Source organism: Sminthopsis crassicaudata, chromosome 1 (genome assembly GCF_048593235.1).
Source record: "Sminthopsis crassicaudata isolate SCR6 chromosome 1, ASM4859323v1, whole genome shotgun sequence".
Lineage (NCBI taxonomy): Eukaryota > Metazoa > Chordata > Mammalia > Dasyuromorphia > Dasyuridae > Sminthopsis > Sminthopsis crassicaudata.
In genome coordinates this window covers 124,631,358-124,647,520 of record NC_133617.1, presented here as the reverse complement: position 1 = coordinate 124,647,520, position 16,163 = coordinate 124,631,358, and the positions used below count along the sequence as shown (strand labels likewise).

Sequence of the window (16,163 nt, the reverse complement as noted above, 5' to 3'; positions counted from 1 at the left end):
TATGACCTTAATTCAAAAAGAGAAAAACATTGCCTTTGAGAAAACACCACTGTAGTTTCCTTGAATTTAAAAACTACAAGGCACTTATGTCTAGGATAATGATATAAATGGCTTTGATTATTGATAATAATGTATATATAATTTATATAGGCTGATTCACTGAGAAGTGCAAACTATTTAAATAAAGAGTCATTCAGTTCAATTCATGAGAATGTCTATTACAGGTTTAGTTAATGATGGTTAATATTTTTGGTCCTGTTATTTTTTTCTATGGTTATAGATTCATTGACAAAAAAATTAGATTTATTCTTGGTTAAATGTATTTTAATTTTATAAGTTTAAGTTTATGCATGATCTCCAGGAATGGCCTTCAAAAGCCTTCAAGTAAGGAGGGGAAAATTAAAACTGAACAAAAGAAATGATATATGTTCTACAGTCCCAGGGAAACTCGTGGAAATATTTCCATCTTCCACAAAGAAGTTTTTGCTATACTTGTGAAGTAACAAAGTATAATGGAAAGAACCCTATATTTGTCATCAGAAGTATTCAACTTAGTATTTATGATATCTTGAGCTCTGCAAAGAAAACAGAATTTCAGAGTTGAAAGGAACTTCAGGTACATCTGTCTGAAGAATTTAATTTCCATCTCTTTCTCTGCTTCTACTATTTCTAATCTATAAAATGAGGGGTTGAATGAGATTATTTTAAAAGTTTCTTTCAATTCTAAAAACCTACTAACCTGTAAATGTTTTAATAAATTCTCAATGATAAGGGTAATCTAAATCTTAATGATAGGTAATAAAAACCCCATTTAAAAAAATTAACACTGGAATAGATAATATGTAAACCTTAATTTAACATTTATTAGGAGATGTATATTAATATAAACTAGCAGTTATATTCCATACATTTTATTTATTCATTTGTTTATATAATCCTACTATTTGCTTATTTAGTTTATGTAATAACTATATAATTTCAGTATTTTGGTCATTCCCTACAATTATATCTAATACAATTCACTTCAAAATATTTATTAGCCCTCCCACCTCCATGGTTTAACAAACATTTTATGAGAATTGCTATGACAGAAACAAATCAGAAGCAAAGCAAAGCAAAACAAAAGAAACAAATAAACAAAAAACATGTGGACATTTTAGTGATCATCCTCTACAATTTAAGGGATTCAAATAATTTTACATACCTTTTTTTTAATGCAACTGAGCTTTAAAACATTTCTGTCATTAGCCTAAAAGTAATTATCTTTTTAAAATTCATATCCCAACTTATTAACAAATATTGTACTTGTGAAAGCAAATAACACTCCAAAAAAATATTGAATTTCCACTCCACAAGCAGCTTCCTATACCTTTAGGTTCAACTAGATTCTTTTACATAAATTCTTAGTTTCCCAAGGCTTTATTTTTACCTTAAAGTTCAATCTCTGAATGTTTAAGTGTATGTAATAAATACTATAAGACTTCCTCTAAGAAATGCCTTTTGGTAATATGCTGGGTCTATAATCCAGCTACTAGTGTACTAGTGTATTAGTAGATTGCTTGAGTTTCAAAGTTCTGAGATGTTAAGTGCTAATATAATGATGTCCTAAGTAAGGATTATCAAGTTGCCTATTCCGAGGCAACCCAGATCAGAAATGAAGTGGGTCAACAATTCCATGTCATTATTTAGAGGGATCATACACCTGATTGTTCATTTTACTTCCAACTTGGGCAATATTTTGAGAATCATTTTAAAAACAGAAAATAAGCAAGCAAAAAACAACTAAACAAACTAAAATAAAATAAGCAAAACCCTTCTTACTAGTAGGAGCTTTATGTAAATGTGTTTCATAAACAAAAAGTTTTTCATTAATATGAAAATGTTCTTTGCCAACAATTAAAATAAGTGAGAGTAAAAATTTTATCATTTCCCTTAATGAATGAACCAAAGGAAAATGAATTGGCACATTTATTTTTTTATGTAGGAAATGACTGATTTTCTTAGCTTCATTTTTAGTTCAGTAGTCCTGAAATACTACACTTATTATATGCTTTTACCAAATATACTCTGCCACCTTCCTTTTCCATCTTCTTAAACTTTTATTTATTTATTTTTTTGGAATTTCTAAATTGTTTAAAAAGTTCCCAGAGAACCAACATCAGTGTCTTTAGATTTTTTTCTCTTTTTCCTCATCACTGTATTCTTTTTGTTTTTGTTTGTTTGTTTGTTTGTTTGGGGTTTTTTTTGTGTGTGTGTGTTTGTGTGTGTCTGTTCAAAATTTCATTCTTTAGAACTTCCTATTCCACTTAGCCAGAATCCCTCTACTGAATTTTATTCCAAGGAATCCTATTTATTCTATGCTGGAAAATATACTTTGAAAAGTATGTACTGAGTACAATGCATCATGCTATGTTCTAGAAAGGAAGAAAAAAGACAAAAAACATTGGCTCTTTCCTTTAAGAAGCTTACATTCTGTAGTTCTTCCATTAACTAAAATACATATCAAAAAATCCCCAGCTCTCATTTCTTTTTCTATTACAAATTATGATGCCTTCTCAAAGTCTCCATTATTTTCCATTACAATATCAGTTTCTTTTCTGTTGTTGAATATAAAATCCAGAATTAAATTGCAGTGAATCAAGGGAAGAAATTATCAGCTTCATTTCTTTTGTAAGAAAGAGACTTCTGTTAAATATCCAAATTATTGAACTCAACCTTGACTACTATATCTTGAGCTAGTTTTATGAATCTATTTTTCTTTTTTTTTTTTTAACAAAAAATTTTGATAAGACCAGATTGGCAATAAGAAATATTACCCTAGCAGGGATTTTTTTTTCTGTTTTTTAAATTTTCTTATTAATTATAGTTTTTATTTACCAGATATATGCATGGGTAAAACATATATATATATATATATATATATATATATATATATATATATATATATATATATATATATATATATATATATATATATATATATACACATGTCCAAGCAGTTGTTTTGCTGTACAAAAAGAGTTGGACTTTGAAATAGTGTACATATGAATCTATTTTTCAAACTTCTTATCTGTTTCGTTTCTCTGTCCAGGTAGTTTGTAATGTTTTTCAGTGACAAAATCACTTCTGTTTCTGTGTTTGTTGATCTTTACCCAAATTCTTTTTCATACTTGTCTTCTTTGGCTTCTGAATTTCCTTACATGATATCTTTAAAATATACAATTTTCAATTTTATCATATCCTATCTTTTATATATTTTATTTCTTTTGAATGATGCATTCCACAAAGTCTCAGTGAGTTGTGATGTCAGTTTTATTGTTTTTGAATTATGATCTTTAATTCACCTGAATTACTGAAATTAAATCTAACCAAAAATAGAAGAGAATATAGATTTAGATAATATAATCTTATTCTGTAATAACAAAGGGATAGTTTAGAAGACCAGAGAAGGGATAACCCCACTATAGACTGCTTTATCAGAAAAAAAAAAAAAAAAAAAAAAAAAAAAAAAAAACTGAAATATTTTGCTCAGTCCTTGGTTTCACTTTTTAAAAACAACAAATATAATAAATCAAAGATAAATTGAGATGAGGAGAGGTACAAATATTATTTCAAATGAAGATCAATTGACATTCTGGAGAAGAGAAACTTTAGCTGGTGATACAAATGAATGGTAGCATATGACAGAAAAATTGAATTTATCTTGTTTTATTCCAGAGAACAGAAGTAGAAGTACTGACTATAAGATGCAGAAAAGACATACTTAGTAGGCTTGATGCCAGGGACAAACAACAACAACAGAAGAAGAAACAGCAACTTCAACTTCCTAACAATTGGAGTTGGTGTAAACTGGGATCTTTTAGGGAAAAAATGGTATAATATTTGGGAGGGAGACAGACGTAAACTATGTCCCCTTTGAGGAGACTCTCAAACTCTGGGAAAAGCATACCATTCCCAGACAAGCCTTTCCCAAGTTAAGTGGCTTCATTCAATGGAGATCTTGGTCAATCACCCTCCATTGAAATGAAAGCTTTTGGGGGTGGCCCAGATCCCCTTCAGAGTTCCCAGATCCTAGGAAAAGTCTTTGAACTTCCAGTTAAGTGATTTTATTCAATTGGAGATCCGTGAGTATTTTATCGATTAGCCCAGACATTTCCCCATATAACCAGGGGTCTGTTAACCCACTTTTGCCAAATTCCTAATGAGGAATTTTGTCTGCTAAAAAAGCTTCCTTCTTAGTGAACAATAAAATTCCCTTTTCTTGCTGAACAGATTTTGGGTTTGCAAATTCTTTTGCAGGTTCCCATTGGACCTACACCAACCAGAGGGGATTCCCCACTCTAATTCTCACATCTCTTCACTACCACTAACCTCATCAGAGTAATCCTAAAGTATCCTGAGATGTCCCTCTTACCCTATCCCTACCCCAAGATATAACTGATTCCTCATAACCTGATATCTTCAAGTGAAGATACCATGACTGGTATTTTGTAGAAGGATTCTTGTTCAAGTAAATATTGAGAGCATATGGCCTCTGAACTCCCTTTTAATTTTGATATTCTGTGATATGCTTCAAAGTGATTTTTTTTAAATCACATATGCTTAACCAAGTTTATGTTTAACTTTTCAAAGATAGAACTAAAAGGGGAAAACACAAGAAATATTTATAACATTGCATGAAACTACTCATTCATTTTAGAGAAGTTAATGAAAACCTTCCTCATTTTTTTTTAACAAAAGAGAAAATGACATAACATTGTGACTTCTAATTATGCAGAAACAGAGAAAATTAATAAAAAATGTATACATATACAACAAGTAGTTATTTAGCACACATTTTATATTCCTTAAAAAAAAAAAAAAAGGGAAACGTATAAAGACAATGAATCATTATATGTATCCTATGTCAATTTTATTTTTATTAGCACTCTCATTGTAATCAGTAGATCAGAAAGTACTCTCCCAGATCTATTATTATTTTTGCCCCAGCAACAAATATTTTAAAGGAATAGAAAGTAGATCATGAATATGGTTATAAGCATGTTAATAATAAATTTGTTAGTTTTAAGTAATTATATTCTTTCAAATAATGTCAAAAGTGCTATTATAGGTTCAATATTTAGATAAATTAATAGGAGAAAAAAATTACACAAAGTCTCTTGGGATCCAGGAAAATATTGACATTTCAATTCAAAATATAAATACTAATATATATATGCATATATATGTATGCATATATATGTATATGTATATATGTATATACATATATACATATACATATATTATTTGCAAAAAAATGGAAATGCTTATTTTGATTTACCTATTAGCTAAAATATGTGTTTTATGACATAACAATTTATGTAATTGTTGTTTTAAAGGTAGTAAGTGAAAGATTATTTTGTTTGTATTATCCTGATAGAGGCAGCAAAATGAAGTCAGGATGACTTGGTTTACAGTCAGGAATCAAGAGCCAACTTATGCTGGCCCACAACAAATTATTTTATTTCCCAAGGCCTAATAAATCTAAAAAATCATTATACTGCAGAGAAAGTATTGCACTTCATTGATATGGGGAGTTACTTCATCTGGAAAACAACAACATTATAGATCCTCTCTCTATGTCTATTCTATTATAAATATGTATTCCAAGTATTTAAAAACACAACTGATTTTCAATTTCCCATTAAAATAGAGGAAATATCAAAGTACAGACTATATGTTTCTTCTTTTTTAAACTCTTATTATATTTCTATAAAAATTAATCCAAAACATAGTATTAGTTTGTCACTGAAGACCTAAGTTAAAATCACTGACATCTGATACTTTTTTTGCTAAATTCTTTCATGCAACAACATTTAATTGCCTGCAAAATTCAAATAGTTACTTATTTATCCCATTACTAATAACATACAATTGGCAAGAATTAATTTGTCTTAATAAACAGAGAGATTAAATTATTCATCAAGTAAAGCAATGCAAACGAATGAAGTATTATCAAATAACCATTCTGAGCCTCTGATTTATTATTTCAGAATGGATGCGATATAAATGCCTTTACCTCTCCCTTCAAAGGAAATGCCTGATAGTACCCACGCTTTTCTTTGATACTGCCAACATTATTTGCTTTCATATACAATCCATCATCTCTCTATTCTATTGCATAAATGAGCATCATAGTAAATCTTTGTAGTATTTTTCCCTAACAAATCATAAATAGCCAGCAATCAGAATGAAGAAGGAAAACAAAGGCATTTTCATTATTGATGATTTGTTCTATGATCCATAATCAGCCAATAAACATATTTTAAGCAGTTATTATGTGCTAGGCATTGTGATAAGTATTAGGGTCATAAAATGATAATGTTCCATTATTATCTCTAACATGTATGGTCAAAGGTTATTTTCTATTTTCTGAGGAAAAATAATAAAAATATGTTGACTCATTCAAAACCAGGAGGACATGAAAGGAGCAGTAAAATATTTAAAGCAGTGTCTATAAATCAAACAAAGAGAGAAAAAAAAAGAATTTTTAAAACGTTAAGGGGAACAAAGAGATATGGAATGAGAAAAAGAGGAAAGAAGATAGGAAAGAGAAAGACAGTTGAATTCAATCATTAGAAGAACTATGTGGAATGAAGTAAGTGGTCCTCATCCTTCCATTAGGTTGCGAGATAGCAAAGTAGATAGACCACTGGCTCTGGAATCTGGAAGATCTGAATTCAAAATTGGGTTTAGACACTAATTAGTAGTGTGAAACTGGGCAATTCACTTAACTGTTTGCTTCAGTTCCTCATTTGCAAAATAAGCTGGAGAAGGAAATGAGAGACCATTCCAGTATCTGTGACAAGAAAATCTCAAATGGGGTCAAGTTAAACATAACTTGAAACCAATGAACAACAACAAATTCTTTAGTTAAAAATGACTTAAAGCTTTTCAAAGCTAAGCTCCCTCAACTTTCAAATCATATGTTCAAGATCCAGAAATGGATAAATACTTTGTTTTCATGGGTTTATTTTTCCAGTTAGGGAGAAATGGGAGAATAGATCAAGAAAAGAGAGAAAAGGAAAATCAATCAGAATAGTTTCTAAGTTCTCATTCACTTCATATGACACTCTCACATCTTTCTCTGGCATCCCAATGATCTAAAATTATCCTCTTGAAATGCTTGTTTTCATACTATTCCAAAATAAGTTCTCCTGTCTAACCTCCCATTCTCAGTAAGTATTACATTTTAGGAGCAGAAAAAGCAAAATAAGCGAATCCTAAGTTTTGTTACTCTGCCTCAACTCTCTCAAGGATATTTAAATATGAATAGATGTTTGAATGCATAATTTCTCAAATGAATCCTTAATTGATGAAACTTTGAAACAGTACTATAAAATGAAAAAAAATAGGGCACTGTGGATAAAATATTTCCATAATTTTGGCCCTAATGTGTGTGTGCGTGTGTGTGTGTGTGTGTGTGTGTGTGTGTGTTTTACTGGTATTGCTGATATTATGTTGTCCTTGCCTTTCATATGTTGTTGTCACTACTGCTGTTATGATTTTCAGGGACAAAAAATAGTTTATTTCATGCCTCTATTTTAGCTACAATTTTATTTATTGCATTTGATTGTCCACACAATATTGCATAATCTTACTTTCAGGTCTATGAACAAACGAAGAACATATGCTCAAATAAGAGATAGAAAGCATTACAAGATGTAAAATAGATAATTTTATTGTATTAAATTAAAATGGTTTATGTAAACAAAACTAATGATTATTAGAAAAACAGAAAGCTTAAGGTTTGATAGCAAGTATATATATGATGAAGGCCTCATTTCTTAGAGAACTGAATCAAATTTATAAAAATTCAAATAATTCTATTGATAAATGGTCTAAAATATATAATGACATATAGAGTTTTCAGATGAATAAATACAAACTATTTATAGTCATATAAAATAAAAATATATAAATTAAAACAACTCTGGAGTAGCACTTCACATTTATCAGATTGACAGAAAAAGAAAATGATAAAAGTTGGGTAGGATGTAGAAGACTAGGACATTAATTCATTGTTGATGGAAATGAGAAGTGATCCAACCATTCTGAAGATCAATCTGGAACTTACCAAAATGTTAAAGAGCAGGTCATGATCTTTAATTCAACAATGCCACTAATAGGTATGTATTTCAAAAAGACTTACAAAATGAGGGGAAAAAAAAAAAACATTTGTACTGAAACAGTGATAACAACATTTTGGGGGGAAAATTAGAAATTAAGGAGATTCACATTGGGGAATAGCTTAAAAAGTTGTGGCATGTAGTGATAGAATTCTAATGTGCTATTAGAAATGATCAGCAGAATGATTTCCAAAAAACATGCACAAATGCAAAGTGAAGTGAGCAGAATGGGGAGAACATTGCATATATAATGGCAATGTTAGGCAATCATTTACAATAAAATGATCCATGAAAATTCCAATAGACTCATGAAGAAAAATGCTAACTATCTCTAAAATTCCACTCCAACCTATGGAGTCTAAATGCAGACTGAATAATTCGGTTTCTTCACTTTATTTCTGTGGCTTCTTTTTGAATTTGCATTTTCTTTAACAAAATGACTAATATTTTTAATTTTTTTATTAATTTTATAAGTATATTTTTGACAGTACATATGCATGAATAGTTTTTTTTTTACAACATTATCTCTTGTATTCATTTTTCCAAATGTTCCCCTCCCTCCCTCAAATCCCTCCTCTAGATGACAGGCAATCCCATACATATTAAATGTGTTACAGTATAACCTAGATACAATATGTGTGTGTAAATCCAATTTTCTTGTTGTACCTTAAGAATTGGATTCCAAAGGTATAAGTAACCTGCGTAGAAAGACAGTAGTACAAACAGTTTACATTCAGTTCCCAGTGTTCCTTCTCTGGGTATGGCTGTTTCTGTCTATCATTGATCAACTGGAAGTGAGTTGGATCTTCTTTATGTTGAAGATATCTACTTCCTTCAGAATATATCTTCATACAGTATTGTTATTGAAGTGTATAGTGATCTTCTGGTTCTGCTCATTTCACTCAGCATCAGTTGATGTAAGTCTCTCCAAACCTCTCTGTATTCATCCTGCTGGTCATTTGTTACAGAGCAATAATATTCCATAAAAATCATATACCATAATTTACCCAACCATTCTCCAAATGATGGATATCCATTCATTTTCCAGTTTCTAGCCACTACAAAAAGAGCTGCCACAAACATTTTGGCACATACAGATCCCTTTCTCCTCTTTAGTATTTCTTTGGGATATAAGCCCAGTACTAACACTGCTGGATCAAAGGGGATGCACAGTTTGATAACTTTTTGGGCATAGTTCCAAATTGCTCGCCAGAATGGCTGGATTCTTTCACAACTCCATCAACAATGGATTAGTGTATCAGTTTGTCCACATCCCCTCCAACATTCATCATTATTTGTTCCTGTCATCTCAGCCAATCTGACAGGTGTGTAGTGGTATCTCAGAGTTGTCTTAATTTGCATTTCTCTTATCAGTAGTGATTTGGAACAATCTTTCATATGAGTGTATATAGTTTCAATTTCATCATCTGAAAATATCCGAAAATACCCTTTGACCATTTATCAATTGGAGAATGGTTTAATTTCTTATAAATTAGAGTCAGTGCTCTATAGATTTTGAAAATGAGGCCTTTATCAGAACCTTTAACTATAAAAATATTTTCCCAGTTTGTTACTTCCCTTCTAATCTTGTTTGCATTAGTTTTGTTTGTACAAAACCTTTTTAATTTGATGTAATCAAAATCTTTTATTTTGTGATCAATAATGATCTCTAGTTCTCCTTTGGTCTTAAATTCCTTCCTTCTCCACAGGACTGAGAGGTAGACTATCCTCCGTTCCTCTAATCTATTTATGATCTCATTCTTTATGCCTAAATCATGGACCATTTTGATCTTATCTTGTTGTATGGTGTAAAGTGTGGGTCTATATCTAATTTCTGCCATACTAATTTCCAGTTTTCCCGACAGTTTTTTTTTTCAAATAATGAATTCTTATACCTAATGTGTTCCACTGATCGACTAGTCTATTTCTTAGCCAATACCAAATGGTTTTGGTGACTGCTGCTTTATAAGATAGCTATAGATCAGGTACACCTAGACCACCTTGATCTGACTTTTTTTTCCATTAATTCCCTTGAAATTCTCGACCTTTTATTCTTCCATATGAATTTTGTTGTTATTTTTTTCCTAGGTCATTAAAATAGATTCTTGGGAGTCTGATTGGTATAGCACTAAATAAATAGATTAGTTTGGGGAGTATTGTCATTTTTATTATATTTGCTCAGCCTATCCAAGAGCACTGAATGTCTTTGCCATTATTTAAATCTGACTTTATTTTTGTGGCAAGTATTTTGTAATTTTGCTCATATAATTTGTGACTTTTCTTTGGTAGATAGATTACCAAATATTTTATACTCTCAACAGTTGTTTTGAATGGAATTTCTCTTTGTATCTCTTGCTGTTGCATTTTGTTGATGATGTATAAAAATGCTGAGGATTTATGTGGATTTATTTTGTATCCAGCAACTTTGCTAAAGTTGTGAATTATTTCCAAAGAAATACTAAAGAGCGGAAAGGGACCTGTATGTGCCAAAATGTTTGTGGCGGCTCTTTTTGTTGTAGCTAGAAACTGGAAGTTGAATGGATGTCCATCAATTGGAGAATGGTTGGGTAAATTGTGGTATATGAAGGTTATGGAATATTATTGCTCTGTAAGAAATGACCAGCAGGAGGAATACAGAGAGGCTTGGAGAGACTTAAATCAACTGTTGCTGAGTGAAATGAGCAGAACCAGAAGATCACTATACACTTCAACAACAATACTGTATGAGAATGTATTCTGATGGAAGTGGAAATCTTCAACATAAAGAAGATCCAATTCACTTCCAGTTGATCAATGATGGACAGAAATAACTACACCCAGAGAAGGAACACTGGGAAGTGAATATAAATTGTTAGCACTACTGTCTATCTACCCAGGTTACTTATACCTTCGGAAGCTAATAATTAATGTGCAACAAGAAAATGGTATTTACACACATATATTGTATCTAGGTTATATTGTAACACATGTAAAATTTATGGGATTACCTGTCATCGGGGGGAGGGAGTGGAGGGAGGGAGGGAGGGGATAATTTAGAAAAATGAATAAAAAAAATAAAATAAAATAAACTGATCCTTTATCTAGAAGGTGGTTGTTTACTTGAGAGCCCATGAAGCTTCAGATATGACATTTGCTGCCAAGTCAGGGAGTCTGACAGAGACAGAGCAGAGCAATGCATATAGTGTTCATCAGTGTGACCAAATTTTTGATACAGTCAGTCATGACACCTATGGGAAATTATGGCAAAATTGGAGTTCCTTGAAATGTTCATCAGTATTGTACATTAGTTTCATAAATTCTCCAGATATGCACCTATTGATAGTAAAGCTAATGCACATGTTGTCAAAGCTAGCTCAGTGTTTGGGAAGCACTGAAGGAAAGTGTGGGAGAGAAGTGGTATTACATTGGTTCCCAAATTGATGGAGATATTGTTCTGAACTTGCCATTTATACTTATGAAACCTGGAGAGTATACCAGTACTATGCCAGAAAACAGTGACTTCCATTTGAATTGTCTTAAAAAGATGCTGAAAATTACCTGAAAATTTATTTAACACTCAGGTCCTTTCCTAAATTAAACTGCTGAACATTCAAACTCTACAGCAGAAAGTACAATTTTGATGGGCTGGCCACATTTTTAAAAGCCAAATGTAGTTTTCCTAAAATACTGTTAGAAAATTCAAGGAGCAAGCACTCACATGAACGTTAGAAGAAGCAATATAAGGATACACTCAAGATCTTTTGAACAAGTTGGGATATAGGGTATGGGAGACATTGGCAAAAAAACTACATAACTACGGCATAATGTGTCCACATACTTCATAAGCAAAACAGAATTATAGAAGCTCAAAAGAAACTATCAGTTGCATAAATTTACAGCTATTTCTACTCCAAATATTCATATATATTATTTGTGCCCAACTTATATAGATCATCCTATAGAAAGTAACATATAGAGTTTGTATTGGTCTCATCAGCCAGACTCCAACATGTATTTTGTTCTTCTTTGAGAAGAAAGAACAGCAACCAAACAAACAACCAACCTATATGGAAATAATAGTTCACTGAAGTGCTAAAGTATAGATTATATAAATTATATTTATATTTTCGTGGGTGCAATCACATGTGCCCTCAGTTTATTTATGTACTTTCTATTAGTCAAAATGGATCCCTCTCAATACAAGTATAAAAATCATTTTTAAGAAATTGGAATATGATTTATGATACAGAAGATGCTACTTAGAAAAATATTAAGCATCTACTTGACCAAGGCCCTATACAAAAAATTAGCAATCTTAAAGAACAATATAAAATTATTTTTTGGAGCATAAAATTTTTTAAATTAAAATGATTGAAGAGTTGAACAAATTATTTCTTCAACAACCTTTCCATTTAAACAGGTTTCCATTTTTACTCAAAGTAAATTTACAATCTTTAAACTAGCATGTTCTACTTTAAGTCATAAACATTTACTTTCTAACAATAAATATATAAACATTTCATAATTTCAATAGATTTATTGTATCAATATGTACACTACTTCCTTCTTTCATGGAGATCATAACTCATACTTGTCTTGTCATTATTTGTGATTCTTATCCACAAAAACACTTTTAGAAAATAAATATTCTGTATCTATGAAATCAATTTAATAAATAGAATAAACAATACAAATCATAAACCTAAAATGTCCTGAGAATTCAGCTAGAAATCTCCAGAAACAAATTCATTTATATTTCAAAAGACAATTTCTTTATGCAAGAACAAAGGTGGATATAAAACATATTTTATAAAAGATTTTTACTTAACGTAATAATATCAAAATATTCAAATATATGACTTATGAAAACAAGGAACTAAGATCTGAGAAAATATCATTTACTTTACTTTTTCTTAGTAAAAATCCAACTGATGAGGAAAGAAAGTATTTTATTATAATAAAAATGACCATTGTCAAAATGTGAAATTTGACTATATAACATGGTAACACAAACTTTAAAAACATAGTTTAAAACAAAGTAATAAATGGGTCATACGTATTAAAACATAGTATTGGCAATGCACTTACCTTAAGAACATCTCCTTGTGCTAAATGAAATGTTCTGGCAGAAATATTGATTCCTTTCCCTGCTTGTACCTGAATGCTATAAATGCACTCATGGTTGTTTTCATAGTTGAGAGGGTAATTGGGAGACAGCAAAATCCCTTCATTATTTGTTGCAGATGCACCACATTCCGCTGCAAGTAAAACAGAATATTGAGGTATAGCTTAATAGAGAATATTAACATTTTTAATAATGTAATGCATAGAAGTATAAATGCCTTTTAGTACATCATTAACATTTCATGACACCTAGAGTCTAAATGGGAAAAAAATAAAAGTGCATAAATGTATATATGATATATTACCTTTTAGAAAGCACAAATGTGTTCTTTTTAGGCTATTAGTACAAGGAAAAGGAGTAGGGAAAAAGGGAGAGAGAGGAAAGAGGAGAAAAGTATAGGGCAGGAGAGAGGCAGGAAAGAAGATTAGATTTTCATCCTTTATAGATTATGTAATTGAATTAATCATAAATATCTTATCTATTAAATATTTATCTTCCATTTTGAGCCTTATTTTATATAATGAAATATAATTAATTATAAACAAAATTCAGTTAACCATAATTTCAGTTTATATTTTGTCACTAGTTTTGCCTCTTTTTTACACTCTTCCCTTCCCCTCTCCTGGAAATAATATAGTGATAGTATGAAGCAAATCATTTCCATCCATCCCTCATTAATCAATAACCAATTTCAACACTTTTTGGATGACATGTTACTTTCTTAAACTAAGGAAATAAAATGATGGATTGAATCTAGGGGAAAGACTAACACTATAGACTGATATGGAACATTTCAGAAAACCTCTGATTCTTTTCAAAGGCTGCTAGAAAATTTTCAAAAAATCATCAAAACAAAACCTTAATTTTCTTCCATACTTTTCATGTTATTTTGAGTAAATAATAGTATCATGACATGAAATAACTAATATAATGATACATAATATAATATATTATTCCCTACATTTAAGAATAGAGAGAATTCCTCAGAGTGTTCACTGAATCCTGAATCTCCAGGATAGAGTTGAAAATATTTTTATTGGGAGCCATCTGTGGTTTCTGAAGAATGAAACAATCATTGAAAGGCTATTTTCAGTGTATTGATGGGATTAGAACAAACTCAGGTGAACATCAGAAATGATTTGAATGTGATATTAATTAATCAAAAGTATTATCAGTAGTCTTTATGATTCACCGATAGTATTACTATAGAAATATAATGTGAGGAAAAGACTGTATTTATATAATAGGATGATGAATAATGTCACTAATTATGTTTCCCTGAATTTTCTTGTGAATAATCAGTAGTTAAGTTTGCTAGATCTATATCATCACATTCTTATGACAGAGGAAAAGAAAAAGTAATGCCCATAAGATTCTGAAAATTTTAAATTACCCAATACCAATACTTACATATTGGTATACATGGATACTTTCTGGGAAAACATTATAAAAAATGGAAGAAAAAATATATTAAATCAGCTGGAGGGTGGTGCTCTAAATTTGTTTATTGAATTAAGTACCTCTTTTGAGTCTCCAACAAACAAGACAATAGAATGTAAGGTACTCGAGGGCAGGAACTATTTTTGGTTTTGTATTCTAAGACCTTAGTATCTGGTATGTACTTAATTAACTCTTATTAATTGAATTAAAATGTGAATCATATAAATTAGTAATACTCAATATCTTGCCGAAGCCAAAAAATTATCATGAATTCAAGATAATCCTGGTTTTGATGGCCATTATTAAGCTCAAGTAAAGAACTGTTTCTTGATTGAAAATTTTCTTAAGTATCTTAGGAGAAACCACAAGTAGGCCAGAAAGGAATTTTTGAGACTAAATTCCAATCACACAATGAATCTTGGTAGGTTGCTCTACAGTCATTTAGAGCTTACTTCATTAGTCTCTTAAGAAAAGAAAAATAAAAAAAATAAAGTATTCAAGGGTTTTGTTAGGTTCTACTTAGAGTGACAGCTTTTGACTTGTTGGTCCAAGTAATTCCTTTGTACCGCATATCATAATCAGAGTAGATGTGTGTAGACGCAAAAGAGTACTTTTAAAATAAGATAACAATAGCTTTCATATTGAACCAATAGTTAATGAACACCCAGAAAGCAAGTGATCACCATTAAAGTCCCAGACTATGTCAATTAGTTGTTGCTTTTTATTTTTTAAATGGATATGATAATAAATGGTTTGTTACTATCTGGTTGTCCAGTGAACACTATAAAGACCAGCAGGTCTTTACTGTGACTTGCAACTGAAATTTCCTAAATATGTTGTCTTCCTCAATTTAAACATAAACCTTTGAGTATTAGGGACAGTCATGTAATTTGTATCCCAGAGTTTTGGATGGACAATGAGCTTATTAAGTGACCATTCATTCATACTATAAGTGTACTTTGTTTATCAACCAGGGAATTCATAGTAAAGCAAAAACAAAAGCAAAAATCCCATCAATGATTTGGAGTTCTTGGTCTCGAAATTAGGTGTCTTTGAAAAGTACAAAGGATATAGATATAGACTTTGTTTTCAGATATTGAAATACATAATCACAAGTGTTAAACCGGATTCTATGAATGAGAACTGGGTAGCTATTTTGATCAACTAGAGTATATTAATGATTATAGGTTAAGGAGAAGCAACAGATATAGGACTCATGTATCAGAAACCATAGTGATCACATTAGAAAGACTGAAAGTGATTTGTAACATGAAGAAAGCAGGGCTTCTGACATAGGAAATTCTGAAATTTCTTCTTTAGACAATGCTATCAGTAAATCTAACACTCAGAGTCCAGGCAAAAACACAATCAGTTAAATGAAAGAGTTAGTAACAATGAATATAGTATAGGACTTAGAATCATGCAGACTTGAGAACAAATATTGCCTCAGA

At 30.6% G+C, this 16,163-nt stretch overlaps 1 protein-coding gene across 1 annotated transcript in view; it reads right to left on the bottom strand.

Moving 5' to 3' along the window:
• Positions 1-16,163, bottom strand: part of CSMD3 (CUB and Sushi multiple domains 3) — a 1,577,676-nt gene that overhangs the window by 424,698 nt on the left and 1,136,815 nt on the right. The window contains 1 exon segment of the mRNA XM_074266680.1: positions 13,236-13,405. Coding sequence (XP_074122781.1) covers positions 13,236-13,405 — 170 coding nt within the window.